General features: G+C 48.4%; 1 protein-coding gene across 1 annotated transcript; it reads right to left on the reverse strand.

Moving 5' to 3' along the window:
• VGLL1 (vestigial like family member 1) lies at positions 1-16,447 on the reverse strand. The gene is made up of 5 exons (XM_055121108.1): positions 16,368-16,447; positions 11,894-12,139; positions 3,489-3,932; positions 2,868-2,913; positions 1-34 (listed from the first exon to the last, which is right to left on the reverse strand). The coding sequence occupies exons 2-5, from the start codon at positions 12,117-12,119 to the stop codon at positions 1-3; spliced, it is 750 nt and encodes a 249-aa protein (XP_054977083.1). The 5' UTR covers positions 12,120-12,139; positions 16,368-16,447.
• Positions 16,448-16,812: the final 365 nt, after the last annotated feature.

Genomic DNA, 16,812 nt, shown 5'->3' on the forward strand with positions numbered 1-16,812 from the left:
TCATTTCACTGCAACATTTAAATACTGCAGCAGGCTGTTAGGAAAAATAAAATCATGAAATTTGCCTAAAATAGTTGGACATGGAGAGTGAAATTAATCAGGAGAGGGACAGAGAGAGAATGACTACATTTATTTGCAGGATATTTAAAAAATAGTATGAAACTAACATCCAAGGCCAAGGAAAATAGGGGCCAGGAGGACTGGTCAATGGTTGGAAGTTTGCCAGAAGTGTGTGGGGGTGGAAGGCAATCAGGATAGAGAAGGGACCAGTATGACAATTAGAGTCGGAAATGATCACTCAGGACAAAATTGAAAGTGTTGAAAGTAGGTAAAAGGATAAACATGATAACCTTTCAGTATCTGTACTGTAAACCATAATGCCCAAAGTGGGGAGAGGGGGAGAGGGAGGGAGAGAGACAGACAGACAGCGACAGAGAAACAGAGAGATAGAGAGAGACAGACAACAGAGATAGAGAAGAAAAGTGCCATGGAGGTGGAGGGATGCAGGGGGCGGTGGGAGGGAAAGTGGGGACATTAGTGATGGTAAATGTATACTGGTGAAGGAACAGATGTTGGGACATTATACGACTGAAACCCAATCATGAACAACTTTGTAACTGTGTATCTCACTGCATTTCAATTAAAACTATCGATAAATAAATAAATATTGCAGAAAAAGTGAGTTAAAGACCTAGACATCAGATCTGAATCCATGAGTTATATAGAGGAAAATACAGGCAGAGCTCTCCATGACATTGAAGTTAGAGGCATCCTTAAGGATGAAACACCACTGACCAAGCAAGTAGAAGCAAAGATAAACAAATGAGACTACATTAAACTAAGAAGTTTCTGTACCTCAAAGAAAATGATGACCAGAATACAAAGACAGCTCACAGACTGGGAGGTATTATTTGACCACCATTCATCCAACAAAGGGTTAATATCCAAGATATATAAAGCACTGGTAGAACTCTACAAAAAAAAACATCCAACCCTATCAAAAATGAGGACAAGTGATGAACGGGAACTTCAAAGAAGAAACACAAATGGCCAAAAGAGCATATGGAAAAATGCTCTATATCACTAATCATCAGGGAAATACAAACCAAAACGATAATGAGATATCAACTCACACCACAGAGACTGGAACTTCTCAAAAGAAAGAACCAGTGTTGGTGAGGGGGAGGGAAAACACAGCTCATGGGAATAGTGACCGTTCCGGCCTTTTTGGAAGACAATATGGACATTGGTCAAAAAGCTAGGAATTGAGGGGCCGGAGCGATAGCACAGCGGGTAGGGCGTTTGCCTTGCACGCGGCCGACCCGGGTTCGATCCCCGGCATCCCATATGGTCCCCCAAGCACCGCCAGGAGTAGTTCCTGAGTGCAAAGCCAGGAGTAACCCCTGAGCATCGCTGGGTGTGACCCAAAAAGCAAAAAAAAAAAAAAAAAAAAAAAAAGCTAGGAATTGAGCTTCCATATGACCCAGCAATTATACTCCTGGAAATATGCCCCAAGAACCTAAAATCACAATGCAGAAAAGACATTGGCATTCCTATATTCATTGCAACACTATATACAATAGCCAAAATATGGAAATAACCCAAATGCTCCTGAACAGATGAGTGGTATGGGGGTGGGGAGAGGGAAACTAGGGTCATTAGTGGTGGGAAATGTACACTGGTGAAGGGTTGAGTATTGGAACATCGTATGAATGAAACCCAACCATGAACCTTATAGCCGTTTTTCACGGTGATTTAATTAAAAATCAGTGAATAAAATAAGTAAAATATAATAATAAATATCTCTTAGGGTGTAAGAAAAAGAAATACCTGGTTAGACATAGACCATTCAATATAAATAAAATGTTAATTTGTTAGTAAATGAAAAGAAACATTGCTACATATACACAAGGGAATACTACTTGACTGTGGAAAACAAAGGTAAAGCCGTGCAATTTGCTGTGATGTGGATGAGTCTAGAGATTATCACGTTGAGTGAAATTAGTCAGAAGGAGAGAAACAGACTCTGAATGATCTCTCTCACATGTGGGATGTAAGAAATTTCTTAGGGGGTATCAAAATGCCCAATGGCAATAGAGACAAAGAGCAGGAGAACTGGACTTTAGTAGGAAGCTTGGCACTGGGGCAGGGGTGGGGGTGGAGAGGATAAGTTATGGAAGGGAACTCTAGGACAAAGGGATGGAGTACCAGCCACAGAGGCAGGCTAGGGTGTAGAAGGGAAAACTGGGGAAACTGGTGAAGGGATTAGTGTTGGAATAATGTATATCTGAAACTCAAACAAATATTTTTGTAACTTTGTGATTTACAATGATCCAATAAAAAGGGGGAAGTATAAATTATTTTCAGTTCACATGAAAAGCAAATCTTGTAGCAGACTGGGTTGCTGAAGTCCAGGTGGAAGGTACTTGGCCAACTCTTCCCCATCTGTTTACAAAATACGTAGTCTTGCTTTGGGGGAATCACTATTTTGTGTGGAGTAAGCATGCGTGAACGAAGGGTGAGTGATTTAAGAAGAAAATGAGTATAAAGGGGGAACTGGTGCAAGAGACGGGCTGGTGCTCAGGGAGCAGGGGTGCACACACGGCCAATCAGGTGCCCCTGGCAGCAATGGAGCTGTCACTACAGTTGTTTTGAATATTAATACGGAGCACATGGTTGCTTTTGTTTGCCCTTGCTTTTGCCCTTGCTTTTTGCCTAGGAGCTTGCAAGTTGCCAATGTGTTTGGAGGACAGTGTTTGCACCTATAGGCATACCCCAGAATTCCTTTTAACAACTGCACTTTTGGGGCTGGAGTGAGAATAGAGCGGGCAGGGCACTTGCCTTGCATGCAGCCGACTAGGGTCCGATCCCCGGCATTCCACATGGTTCCCCAAGTACCACCAGGAGTAATTGCTACGTGCAGAGCCAGGTGTAAGCCCCGAGCATCGTCAGGTGTGGCAAAACATAAAGAAAAACAAAAACAAATTACAACTGCACTATTTGATGGCTCACAGTGAAGATGAATGGGGTGGCAGTACCTTATAATTTTATGCCTGTGTTTCTAGGGTACATCTAAATCAACAGATAAGTGTAAGAGATAGCTCAAAGAACAGAACACATGATTCGTATTCAGGAGGCCCCGGGTTCGATCCCTGACATTACATGATATCCTCCCCTCCCATGCACCACTAGAAGCAAACCCCAAAGGACAGAGTCAGGAGTAACCCCTAAGCGTGTCAGGCATGGCCCCGGGAACCAAAGAGAAAGATACTAGAGTGACTATTCTGCGCCATGTGCATTGGCTGGCTGGCAGAGCCTGCAGATACCCATGCACTGTGAATGTCAGTGATGCCTGAGAAATATAGGGATATAGGGGAGGCTTAAGCAGAATATTCCACTCCCTGCACCCCCCCCCCCCGCACACACACCCAAAGCTTTGCAAACCGGGTGCAGCCAATGCAACCAAGTAGCTGCAGGTATTTCCTTACGCTGAGCAGAGCTGGAGCTGGGAGACAAGTTGAAGTGTAATCCTGACCCTCCAGCTGTCTGGCTCGTGTAGCCATCCTCCCAAGAGATGGAGGAGACCGGTTGCTGAGGAAGGGCTACACTTCTGTCTTGCTGGATGAAGCTTACAAGGGACTCACACTTCTCTTCCTGCTGGGGCTCTGGCACGGGCGCCAGGGCCTCAGGGACAGAGAAGGCAGAAGGGTAGTTGAGATCAACGGAGTTGGAATAGGGGAGGGTGGGCGACTGCCACGGCTGGTTGGGCTGAGACAGCGGGCTCCTGGTCGTGGTTATCGGGTACGGGTTCATGGCCACGGGCTCAAATGCATCCACGTTGCAGTTGGTATCACCATTTCCAAAGTTGGCTTCTGGCTGGGGCTTTGTCCACGGAGAAGAGAAACGCCACTGATTGGGAGCCAGGTCCGTCTCTAGGAAGGACAGATGGAAAAGATTTGTTAGGTGATTGTGAATTGTCTTCAAAACAGAAGTAGTTGCATTCCTTCCTGATGATGGATAGATTTCTACTTCGGGGAGGGAAGAGTTTGGGTCACATGGAGTGGTGTTCAGGGGACCATATGCAGAACCAGGGCCTGAAGCCAGCCTGGCTGCATGCAAGGAAAGTACTTTAAATCCAGTACCAACTCTCCAGCCCCTGTCCATCTTAGAGGACCATACCCTGCAGTGCTCAGGGAACCATGCAGTTCTAGAGTTCAATCCCAAAGCTCCAAGATGCCAAATGTGTTTCAGCCCTTGAGGATAAGTCCCTGGCCCCTACCTAATCATTTTTGCATTTTGGGATCACACCTGGCAGTGCTCAGGGTTTACTTCTGGCTCTGTGCCCAGGGATCACTCCTGCTGGCAGACTCAGAGGGCCATATGGGTTGCTGGGGATCCAACCCAGGTTAGTCACGTATAAGGCAAGCACCCTACCCGCTGTATTCACATGCTATTTTTTTTTGCTTTTTGTGTCACACCCGGGGATGCACAGGGGTCACTCCTGGCTCATGCACTCAGGAATTACTCCCAGTGGTCCTCGGGGGACCATATGGGATGCTGGGATTCGAACCCGGGTAGGCCGCGTGCAAGGCAAACGCCCTACCCGCTGTGTTATTGCTCCAGCCCCTCACATGCTATTTTTAAGGCTTATTTTTCACCATAAAAATATTGCAAACAGAGGCCGGGGTGATAGTACAGCGGAGAGGGCAGTTGCCTAGCACACAGCTGACACAGGTTCCATTCCCCTGCATCCCATATGGTCCCCCGAGCACCGGCAGGAATAAGTCTTGAGTGTAGTCAGGAGTAACCGCTGAGCATTGCCAGGTGTGACCCAAAATAAGCAAAAAAAAAGAAAAAAGGAAAAGAAAATGCATAAGAAGTCTTTCCTGTTTATTAGCATCCTCTGCAAAGGCCAAGTGCAGGCCAGTGCGTCTGTGGAAAAGCTGTCATTCGTCGCTGTCATCCGCCCCCATCCTCTCCTACTCAGACACACATGGTTGGCTGACTAGGTCAAGCCAATAGGCAAAAGCCAAGCCTAGAGGCCTGTGTGACTAGGAAACACCATCAAATCTACTGGCTACTTTTCCCAAATCAAAGTTGCTTTTATTTGGGAGGGAAGATACAGGGGGTGTCACAGGTCACACCTTATTGGGCTGAGCCTATTCCTGGCTCCTTGTTCAGGAATGACACCTACTGGTGTTCAGGGGACCATGCATTGTCTAGACCCAGGCGGTAGCACTGAAACTGGCCATACTCTAAAAAGGAAAACACAACTGATGCTTTCTTGGCATGTAATCGAGCATCCTTTAAAAAGGACCTTAGGGACTACATTAAACTAAAAAGCTTCTGCACCGCAAGATATACAGTGACCAGAATACAAAGACTATCCACAGAATGGGAAAGGATATTTACACAATACCCATCAGATAAGGGGTTGATATCAATGGTATATAAAGCACTGGTTGAACTCTACAAAAAGAAAACATCCAACCCCATCAAAAAATGGGGCGAAGAACTGAACAGAAACTTTACTAAGGAAGAAATACGAATGGCCAAAAGGCACATGAAAAAGTGCTCTACATCACTAATCATCAGAGAGATGCAGATCAAAACAACCATGAGATACCACCTCACACCACAGAGACTGGCACACATCCAAAAGAACAAAAGCAACTGCTGTTGGAGAGGATGTGGGGAGAAAGGGACCCTTCTACACTGCTGGTGGGAATGCCGGCTAGTTCAGCCCTTTTGGAAAACAGTATGGGCGATTCTCAGAAAACTAGAGGTTGAGCTCCCATTTGACCCAGCAATACCACTGCTGGGAATATATCCCAGAGAGGCAAAACAGTACAATCGAAACAACATCTGCACATGTATGTTCATCGCAGCACTGTTTACAATAGCCAGAATCTGGAAAAAACCCGAATGCCCAAAAACGGATGACTGGTTGAGGAAACTTTGGTACATCTATACAATGGAATACTATGCAGCTGTTAGAAAAAAGGAAGTCAAGAACTTTGTAGTTAAGTGGATGGGCATGAAAAGTTTCATGCTGAGTGAAATGAGTCAGAAAGAGAGAGACAGACATAGAAAGACTGCACTCATCTATGGTATATAGAATATCAGAGTGGGAGACTAATACCCAAGAACTGTAGAAATAAGTACCAGGAGGTTGACCCCATGGCTTCGCGGCTGGCCTCACGTTCCGGGGAAAGGGCAACTCAGAGAAGTGATCACCAACTACATTGTAGTTGAAGGCCATTTGGGGGAAGGGAGTTGCGGGCTGAATGAGGGCTAGAGACTGAGCACAGAGGCCACTCAACACCTTTATTGCAAACCACAACAGCTAATTAGAGAGAGAAAACAGAAGGGAATGCCCTGCCACAGTGGCAGGGTGGGGTGGGGGGGAGATGGGATTGGGGAGGGTGGGAGGGACACCGGGTTTACGGGTGGTGGAGAATGGGCACTGGTGAAGGGATGGGTTCCCGAACTTTGTATGAGGGAAGTATAAGCACAAAAGTGTATAAATCTGTAACTGTACCCTCACGGTGATTCTCTAATTAAAAATAAATAAATTATAAAAAAAAGGACCTTAGGGCTTTCAGTAAAGGTAACTGGTAAAGCTGTGGTTGTTCCCTCCTGAGGGACTATAGTTCTGTGACAAAGGCCACCCCATATTCCTTCAGCCCAGCTCTGGCCTCTATGTCTGAGCACCAGAAATCTTTGTTTTGTTTGTGGGCCACCTGGCAGTGTTTGGGGTTTACTCCTGACTCTGTGCTCAGCGATCTCTCCTGGCAGGGTTCAGGGGACCATATGGGGTGCCAAAGATTGAACTACCATATGAGGTGTTCGCATGCAAGGCAAGTACCTTAATCTCTGTTCTATCTCTTCTGCTCCTGGGATTAAGATTTGGAAGCAGCAGCTAACAGACCCAGCCCCTGCTGCCCTGAAATTCAGTCTAGCTGGTGGGTGGGAAAAGATAAGAAAGACAGACAGGGCCGCAGCGATAGTACAGCAGGTAAGGCATTTGTCTTACATGCAGCCGATCCAGGTTTGATTCCCGGCATCCCATATGGTTTTCTGAGCACTACCAGGAATAATTCCTGAGTGCAGAATCAGGAGTAACCCCTGCGCATCGCCAGGTGTGACCAAAAGGCAAAAAAATAAAATAAAATAAAAAAGGGAAAATAAGAGGGAGGCCCCAAGTGAGGATGGGCCTCACATTCAAGACTCTGAATCTGGACTTGGGCTGGGGATGTAGTTCAAGAGAGGAATAGTTGCCTCCCAGGTGTCCCCACCCTGTTTCCATTCAATCCCTGGCACTTCATATTCCCCAGAACACCACTAGGTGGCCCCCACGAGCAATAGCAATGCAAGAGAGGTGGGGCAGATGGTCAGTGGAAGGATCTAGAGAGAAGGATGAGGTAAGCTGTTCATTTCCACCCTGCCATTCTTACTGTCCAGTTAAGAAACCCAGGAGAGCCAGAGCAGAAACGGAAAGCCTCATGAAGGGGTCACGGCCATAATCCAGGGGGACAGTGCCTTCTAGAGACCCAGAGAGAGCAGCAAAGGTGGGGATTAGCGTCAGATCCTGGGTGGAGTAGGTAAATGCACCTTACTGGATTTTCCACAGGACTGGCTCTGGACTATGAATTAGAAGGCAATTTATAGAGGTGAGGAGACTGATAGAACAGGATGAGGGGCACATTAAGAGTTTGGTTTGGAGGCTGAAGCGATAGCACAGTGGGTAGGGCGTTTGCCTTCGATTCCCAGAATCCCCAAGCACCACCAGGAGTAATTCCTGAGTGCAAAGCCAAGAATAATCCCTGAGCATCGCCAGGTGTGACCGAAAAATAAATAAATAGATAAATAAATCAAAGCGTTTGCTTTGGGGGCTGGAGAAATAGCAAAGGGGTTAAGGTGCTTACACTGCATGTGGCTCTGCCCTGTCAATCCCTGGCACCTCAGAGTCCCCAACACTGTCAGAAGTGACTACTCTGGATGGAGGTTTCAATTAAAGGTGCAAAGTAAAGGTAACAGGTAGACAGGCAGGATAGAGGAAGTGAGGACCTATGGTTTGAGGGTACTTACAAAGGAGAGATTATAATGAATCCAAGCCAATGCATTCAGCACTAAATCAAAGCAAGCAAGAGTCCAGGTGGCCTGAGATGTCTGAGCACAAAGAGGGGTGTCAATCCCTCCTGGGAGCCACTTAGTCCCTGCATGTCACTTGCCACTTTCATTGGTTCTAGGCTCATGTGGGTATCCTAAGTGGTTCAAGATGTGTCACTCCCATCCCTGGTGCGAATTACCCAGTCCACTCTCGGATATCACCTGAGACACACACACAAACACACACACACACACTCAGTCTGTCTGTCTGTTTCTCTCCCCTTGTGTCCATTTGAACCACAACTCCACATGGTTCTTTCCATCCACGATGCCCACATCCCCTTCCACATGTTTACTTACTCAGACCTGAGAAGTTCTAGGAAACAAGCAAATCCTGCAAAAGTGAGTCACAGATAGGCTGCAACTGCCTGTCCAGATCCAAAGAGCAAAGGCAGAACTTGTGAGACCTGAAAATAGGTAAGTTCCTAGGGGTGATATGGGGGGAGGGCGGGAGGATGCTTTGCGGCCTCCAATGAGATTAAGGCTTCAAGTCATTTCTTTTCTTTTTTTCTCACTTTTTCGGTTTTTGGGCCACAACTAGCAGTGCTCAGGGATTCCCCTGGCAGGCTCGGGCAACCACAGGAGGTGCTAGATGTGAAACCCAGGCCAACCATGTACAAGGCTAATGTTCTATGTGCTGACCTATTTCTCTGGCTCCCAACCTTTTTATTTTTTCTTTCGTTTTTGGTTTTTGGCCCACACCCAGTGATGCTCAGAGGTTACTCCTGGCTCTGCTTCCAGGAATTATTCTTCATGGTGTTCAGGGACCACATGGGATGCTAGGAATCGAATGCATGCTGGCCTGGTGCAAGTCAGGTCCCAGATCTGCTGTACTATCTCTCCAGCCCTGGTTTTGTTGTTGTTGTTTGTTTGCTTGTTTTTGAGGGAGAGCCACATCTACCAATGTCCAGGGATTACTCCTGGCTCTATATTCACGAATTATTCATGGCCGCTTGGTGTGCTGGGGATCGAACCCAGGTTAGCCACATGCAAAGCCAAGCGCCCTTCCTGTTGTATTAGCTCCATTCAGCCCCTTCAACCTTATTCTTTAGCAGTATGGGAAGGGTACTGTTTAAAAGTCAACAGATCCTGGTTTGTTTCAATATTTCAAAAAGGTGATAAGAGCCAGAGAGATAGGACAGGGGATAAAGCACTTGTATTGCATGCTGCCAACCCCAGTATTGTCTCTGGCACTCTGTATGGTCCTTTGCACACTGTCAGGACTAATCCTTAAGCACAGAGCCAGAAGTAGCCCCTAAGCACTGCTGAATGTGGCCCGTATCCCCTCAGCACTCCCTCCACCCCAAATCAAAAAGGTGACCAGAAGCCATATGACTTCTGGGTAACTGGCTGCTGGGCCATATTTCCATTAGTCACTAAGTCCCTGAACATTTTTAACAGCGACTAAAATGGTTTTCCATTTTTCAATCAGAAGAAAATAATGAATATTAATAATGATCTATGGAAAAATGAATCACATCTGGAACAGATGAGATGAGCTTGGATCCTCATGCAGTCACTAAATGTTCTTTTACATATTTATTTGTATGAGGAGAACCAGGAAAGCAAAAGAACTATCTGGGGTTACAAAAAAATAATCAGACCATAGCCCCTGCTAGGTCAAAGATTTTGGCTTGCTGCGAACGCAGATGGCTTGCTGAGCACATTTTGACACAGCTCTCTTGAAATAGTTGTTTTTGTGAAGTAAGAATGCTTTGCAATGCCATGGATGGAACCCAGACACATGAGGCATGTGGTCTACCACTGAGCCACAGCCCTGACCTCAAGAATATTTCTTTTTAAATAGATGGCCAGAAGCCTGTCACCTATTTAAGGACTGGAGAGATAGCACAGTGGGTAAGGCACTTGCCTTGCGTGCGGCTAACCCTGGTTCTATCCCCTTCACCTGTGGTCGCCGGAGCACTGCCAGGAGTGATCCCCAAGCACATAGAACCATGGAGTATGTCCCAACCCCCCAATTAAAAATCAACAAGGGACTGGAGCGATAGTACAGTGGGTAGGACGTTTGTCTTGCATGCAGGCGACCAGGGTTTGGTTCCCAGCGTCCATATGGTTCCCTGAGCACTGCCAGGAGTGATTCCTGAGTACAGAGCCAAGGGTAATCCCTGAGCATTGTCATGTGTGACCCAAAAAGCAAATAAATAAATAAATAAATAATAAACAAATAGCTACTATAGGAGGCTGGAGACATAACCCAATAGGCTGAGCAATAGACATGATTCCTTACTTTATATATGGGGGTCCGAGCCCCAGCACCCCAGCACAGAAGTAGGAGTGGGCCCTGGGCACTGCTGGGAGTGGCCCAAACCCCAAAAAAGTGAAAAAGGAGAACGTGTCCAAAGAGGGCCAGGAAGACAGCTCAAAGGCGTACATTGCTTGGGGTGCTATGGGTGTGATCTACCAGCCGCACTCAGAGTGGCCCATGTATGTGCCCATAAGATCTCATGACGCAGACACCCCATGACTACTAGTGATAAGACTCTGCCATCTTTCTCTCTCGGCTGGCATTGCTCACCAGTTCATCCACGAGTCATTGAGAGGAGGTTCGCGGGACCCCTCCCTGGGCCATACTTTCTTCTTTGTCTTCATGTTTTTATTTCTGGGCCACAGCCAGGAATGCTGAGAACTGTGGGCAGTTTTGGAGGGATCATATGCGGTGTTGGGGATCCAACTGGGTCAGCCACATACAGGGCAAGGTCTCTATCCACTGTTCTATCGCTCTGGCCCCACTTCTTCTTTTTTATTATTTTTGCTTTTTGGGTCACACCCGGCAATGCATAGGGTTTACTCCTGACTCTGCACTCAGGAATTACTCCTGGCGGTGTTCAGGGGACCATATAGGATGCTGGGAATCGAACCCGGGTCGGCTGCATGCAAGGCAAATGCCCTACCCGCTGTGCTATTGCTGTGCTATCACTCCAGTCCCTCTAGCCCCCCCCCCTTTTTTCTTTTTATTTTCTTTTTGGGTCACACCTGGCGATGCACAGGGGTTACTCTTAGCTCATGCACTCAGGAGTTACTACTGGCGGTGCTCAGGGGACCATATGGGATGCTGGGAATCGAACCCGGGTCGGCCGCGTACAAGGCAAACGCCCTACCAGCTGTGCTATCACTCCAGCCCCACCCACTTCTAATGAATCTTTTAGCACTATGTGCTGCTAAGCCAATTGTAGTAATAATAGTCAAGTGAAGCTGGAGAGATAGTTGGGGGGTTAAGGCAGTTGCCTGGCATGCAGATCACCTGGTTTAATCCAGGGCACTGTGTATGGTTCCCCCCCAGCAGCAGCAGCAGCAGCAGCAGTACCTCCAGGAGTGATTCCCTGAGCACAGAGCCAGGAGTCAGCCCTAAGCACTGCCAGAAGTAGTAAAAACCAAACAAATTATAGTAGTAAGTGCAACAGCTCTGCTAATAGCAAACAGCCTGGAAATAATCCTAACAGATGATGCCAGCAAACACTTGGGGAAGTCTATTGTGTGCTGAGTCATGAACTCAGCGTGTAGTAGCATTAAAAAGCTAATGAAATGGGTCACCAATTTCATCAAACAATCCCCATATTTACTTTGCACTTCTAAGAAAGGGGCGTGGCTTCCCACCGGACAGTGTGACTCGCCTCTGGCAAAAACACTCAGACTCGGCACCTTCTCCAGACCAGTCCCTGCTGGGGAGGCAGTTCCATTCCCCAGACCTCTGCAGGCTCACCGTTGGTCAGGATCACTTCTTCCCGCGGCTGGCTCTCCTTGCGGTGCTGGTTCGAGGGGCTCAACTCCTGCAGGCTGCTGACACTGAGCCCCAGGGCTCGGGAGAAGTGTTCATCCACCTCCTTGCTGATGTCACCCTGGAAGTAGGTGAAGATCACGCATCGGGAATTCCACTCGGTCTTTACAGGACTCTGGGACTGCTGAGTCGAATCCCCCATTTCGTCCATGGCTGGTGACGAGGGGAAAGCTACAAAAGACACAAGCAAGATGTTACCGGCCCTGGTTTGCGGGGCATGGAGTTTGCGCATTGTCTGACCAACAAGGCACAACCCCATTGCCCCCAGCCCCACCCAGGTAGTAAAGAAGGCTACTCCCAGCTCAGTGCTCAGGGAACCATGCTGTGCCAGTGCCAGGCGTGGAATTCAGACCTACTGCATGCAAGACCTGGGCTCCAGCCCATTGAACCAGAAAATGATGGAGCCAGGGAGATAACTCAGGGCCCAAGAACACATGTCTTGCAGGAGCAAGGAACCAAGTCCGATCCCAGGCACTGCTAGGTGTGGGTGACCCTGGTGGCATGTGATGTGGCACCCCGCAGCCTCACCACACGTCCTAGAAACTAGAGATCATAACAGACACCAACCTAAAGGCTTCAAGTCAAATGTGTGTGTGTGTGTGTGTGTGTGTGTGTGTGTTTGGTGCCAGGTATTGAACTCAGGTACCACAAAAGGAGTTCAAATCTGAGTTCTCCGAAAGAGAAGAAAACTAGGCATATACTTTACCACTTAACCACATCCCCTATCCTCCGGGGGCGGGGGTGGGGTGGGGGGAACAACCATTTTGAGCTCCACAGTGGTGCTGTGGTTATTCCCAGCTCATACTCAGAGGAGAAACCACGGGGTGCCAGGGCTCGAACCCAGACATCCTGCATATTGATAAATGCACGTGCTCCTGTCCTTTGAGCCATCTCTCCAAGGCTGGTATACTGGGGATCAAATACAGATTTCTGAAATACTAGATGGGCCGGGGAGATAGATCAATGCAACTGGAGCCTAAGCTTTGCAGGCCAAAGTTTCAATCCTCCACAACTCATGGTATACCCCGCACCCAATAACCCCAGGCATGGTCTCAAAGCAAACAAAAACAGATTTCCTAAGACAGGGAAGAAAACCCACATATTTTCTATATTAATGTCTTCTGGTAACACTGATGCAAATCACCCGGTACATGGTCAGGTACCACTGTTCTTCCTTCCCCACACCAGTGCCTGGAACACAAGAACTGCACCCCCACCCCCCCAAAAAAAAAAGAATTGCCTGAAAGCGACTAGCCGAATTGCTTGGAAACTTAGCTTCCCTCCTCGAAGCTCCTACCTGCAGACTCCAGAAGGGCAGAAGCCGTCCTTCCGCGCTTTACTGGAGCTGTAGCAGCAGCAAGCAGAGGTTGCCTTCCTCCCGACCTCCCCAGCTCACTCGCCCAGGGATCAGTAAACGACACCCATCTATTCATCCTTGTGATTATTATGAAAATGACGGGAGTTTACTAGCCGGTCTCCCACTGGTCTCAGAGATCCTCCTGCAAGGGGACCATTTCTTATTCATTTCTTTATCCCTTAACACCTAGCTCCAAGAGGGCATTCAGGGGACAATAGCTGAACGACTCAACACTCTTTCCTGCCGGGCAAGCACAATGCCAGGAAATCATAGCAGATTAAGGAGTCAGAGGTACTGGGGGTTTTCCTAGTTTAAGAAACTAGGGGGTTAACAGAGCTTCTCTGAGATTCAAATTCCTCTTCCGTAAAGTGAAAGGTGTACCAAAGTTTCTTAACCAGTCATGTGGAGGGGAGAAGGCAGATGGAATAGAGAAGGGATCACTAAGAAAATGATGTCGCCTGGAGGAATCAGTCAGGATGGGAGATGCATGCAGAAAGTAGATAATGGACCAAACATGATGACCTCTCAGTGTCTGTGTTGCAAGCCATAATGCCCAAAAGTATTGGGAGATGGGGGGATATTGAGTATAATTGAGTATGGGGGATATTGTCTGCCATGGAGGCAGGGGAGCGTGGGAAAGGGGGGTTTACTGGGGATATTGGTGGTGGGGAATGTGCTCTGGTGGAGGGGTGGGTGTTTGATCATTGTGTGATTGTAACCCGAACATGAAAGCTTGTAACTATCTCACAGTGATTCAATAAAATTTTTTAAAAATGATAAGTGAAAGGAGGTGAATTCAGCAGGTTAGATTTAGGATTCTAATAGAATTGTCAACAAATTACGTGGGGGGAACTTAGGAAGCGATCTGGAAATGTGCAGGGAAGCCTTTCTAAAAAAGTTCTCTATCGGAACCCCAGAACTGCCGCAGGTGACCTACAGAAGCCCTTTCTTTTGAGTTTATCAATCTGCTTTCCCCTGTCAGCGGCCAGGAGAAGCGTAACCAGGAACTGACTCCGTTGGATCTGTATTTCAAAACAAACCATGACCCATCACTTTGAAAAAAAAAACTCACTTGCAGTTTCTCGTCAAGTTCCACATATGCTTACCAGACGACCCCGCAATTCCACTTCTAGTTCCATAGAATTAATAGAAACAAAGCAGATAGGGGCACACACACACACAAACACATTCAGAGCATCATTCATGCAGAACCTCCTCCAAGTGGAAGCAAACCAAATGCCCATCACTCGAGGAATCCATCAACTAGCAGTGTTATTCCCTCCCGTGAAAGTGATTCCTGCCACAAAAAGCAGCCAAGTACCAGCCCACACAACATGGATGAATCTCAAATGCATTACGCCTTTTGGGGCTGAACAATAGTACAGCAGGTAGGGTGCTTGCTTTGCTCCTGACCAACCTGGGTTCCATCTCAAGCACATATGGTCGTCCCCTCCCCCCCGCCCCCCGCAGCCCCACCAGGAGTGATCCCTAACAGAGCCAGCAGTAAGCCCTGAGCACTGCTGAGTGTGGCTCAAAAGGGAAAAAATTACATTTATGCAAAAAAACCCGAGACAAACAAGCCAAAGACCTTATGTTAATTTCATCCCACTGAGCCCTCCGCCCCGCCCCCCAGATCTTCTAGTGATGAAAGTCAAAACCGAGGTGTCAGTGAGTGAAGATTGGCTGGGGGAATTCTTAAGGGCACTAGATCCACGTGGCCAAATATCCCATTGTAAGCCTCCAATCTGCACTTTATGTCAAACGATTCCTCAATGAAAAAGCCTGTGATATCATAGTCACAGGTGTAGATGTCGCCAAGGTGCTATGAATTGCAAAGTAATTGCAAAGTCAGTGTGCGGCCCGCACCTTCCCCAACGCACTTCTGCAAATTTCCTCTTTGTCAGAAGCTAAATCCACAGTTTCAGCAGGTTCTCCAGCCCCTGAAAGCACAATGATGGCCCCATTTCCTAGATGAGCAAGATAAGGCTCGGAAACGGTTATGTAAGCCAGCCCACACAGCTAAGCTGGAACAGAGCTGACATTTGAACTCAGATTTATTTTGGGCACCACCCAGGTTAGAGGTGTGACCAACCCACCGTTCTTCCCTCACCCCGTGCTGCCTCCCCCCCCCCCCATCAAATGCAGAAATTGGAGCCTGGAGCCTCAAATAGCCACGTGGCTTCTTTGGAACCCGGGAAGTCTGCAGAAGATACGGCATACCCTCGAGACTTCTCTTGGGACCCCCCCCTCGCCCCCAGGCATGGCTGTTTAACACCTATTCTAAGACTCACCAGCGCCCACTTCGCTGGGCTCAGTCCTGACACAGTGCTGACACTGTCTCTTTCGCAGACTTCGCGACAGGGAAGCAGCTGCCTCCCCAGCTCTCCCCCCCATCCCCACCCCCACCCCTTATAGCACACGCGTGGAGCTGAGCCTGAGGCAACATTTCAATCGCATCCCGTCAAGGTGCTCCGAGCTGGGGCAAACGGGGATGATGCACAAATCTCGAGCGCTACCTCTTCCCCATCTCCGCCTCCCAAAATGCACGAACACACACAGCCAAGAAAAAACGCAGCCCCAAGCAATTCTACCGGCTTGCGTCCGGGCGCAAAGAGTCTGTTCAGGAGGGACGTGAACATCCCGAGAGAAACGGCACTTTAGTTCATTAATCTTCCGTAGCACCGTCTCCCGAGGCACCTCTGGGTGCACCCCCCCCGCCCCCCACCCCCCGCCAGCAGCTCCGTCCTCACGTGAGCCCCTCTGCCAGGGGTCTCTTGACTCGTGAGTGAAATGGGTGGGCTGGCTTGGGGGGCTGGAGGGGAGGGGGAAGGAGAGGCGGCCAAGTTTAAACTAGAAGAGAGGACGGGACTTCCTCGGAGCTTTCGGCATCCGAGACGCGCTGATAGTAAAAGTGTCTCGTAGACAATAACCCAAAGGCTGCTAATCTTTGCCGGCTGTGCAGTCAAAACAAACACCCTCGGAAAAGTACAGAATCGCTTGCAACGCCCTCTCGCCCCCGCCCCCGTCCCAACAGAAAGGTACCATGTGCTCCCGGGAGACCTCAAAACAGTGCCCGATCTTCCGCCGGATTATTTTAAGGTGGAATTTAACGCGCAGTTTAGCCGCAACTCTGCCAGTCAGCCTGCAAGAATGCGCTTCCTACCTCCGGCGGCAGAGCAGCGCCTGGCAGCCTGGGGGAGGGGTGGGAAACTCGGAGCGATTGTCAAAACAAAAGTCCCAGAGGGACCAGATCTTATCTCCGGGAGTGAAGCGTGTCGTGGGTGCCCTCCGATTCCTTTGGCCCTTGAATTTCCAGCCCTCAGCCCCCTGCCCCTCCACCCCGCCAAGAGCCAGCTTTTTTCCTTACCTTAATTCGTCACCATCGGCTGCGATCCGGCCCGACTCACTGACTGGGGAAATGTGCCTTGTGATGATCAGAAGTGCCTGACACCAGGTTGGTGCTCGCGGGAATCGGGGGCTGGGGGTT

Source organism: Sorex araneus, chromosome X (genome assembly GCF_027595985.1).
Source record: "Sorex araneus isolate mSorAra2 chromosome X, mSorAra2.pri, whole genome shotgun sequence".
In the NCBI taxonomy this organism is placed as follows: Eukaryota; Metazoa; Chordata; class Mammalia; order Eulipotyphla; family Soricidae; genus Sorex; species Sorex araneus.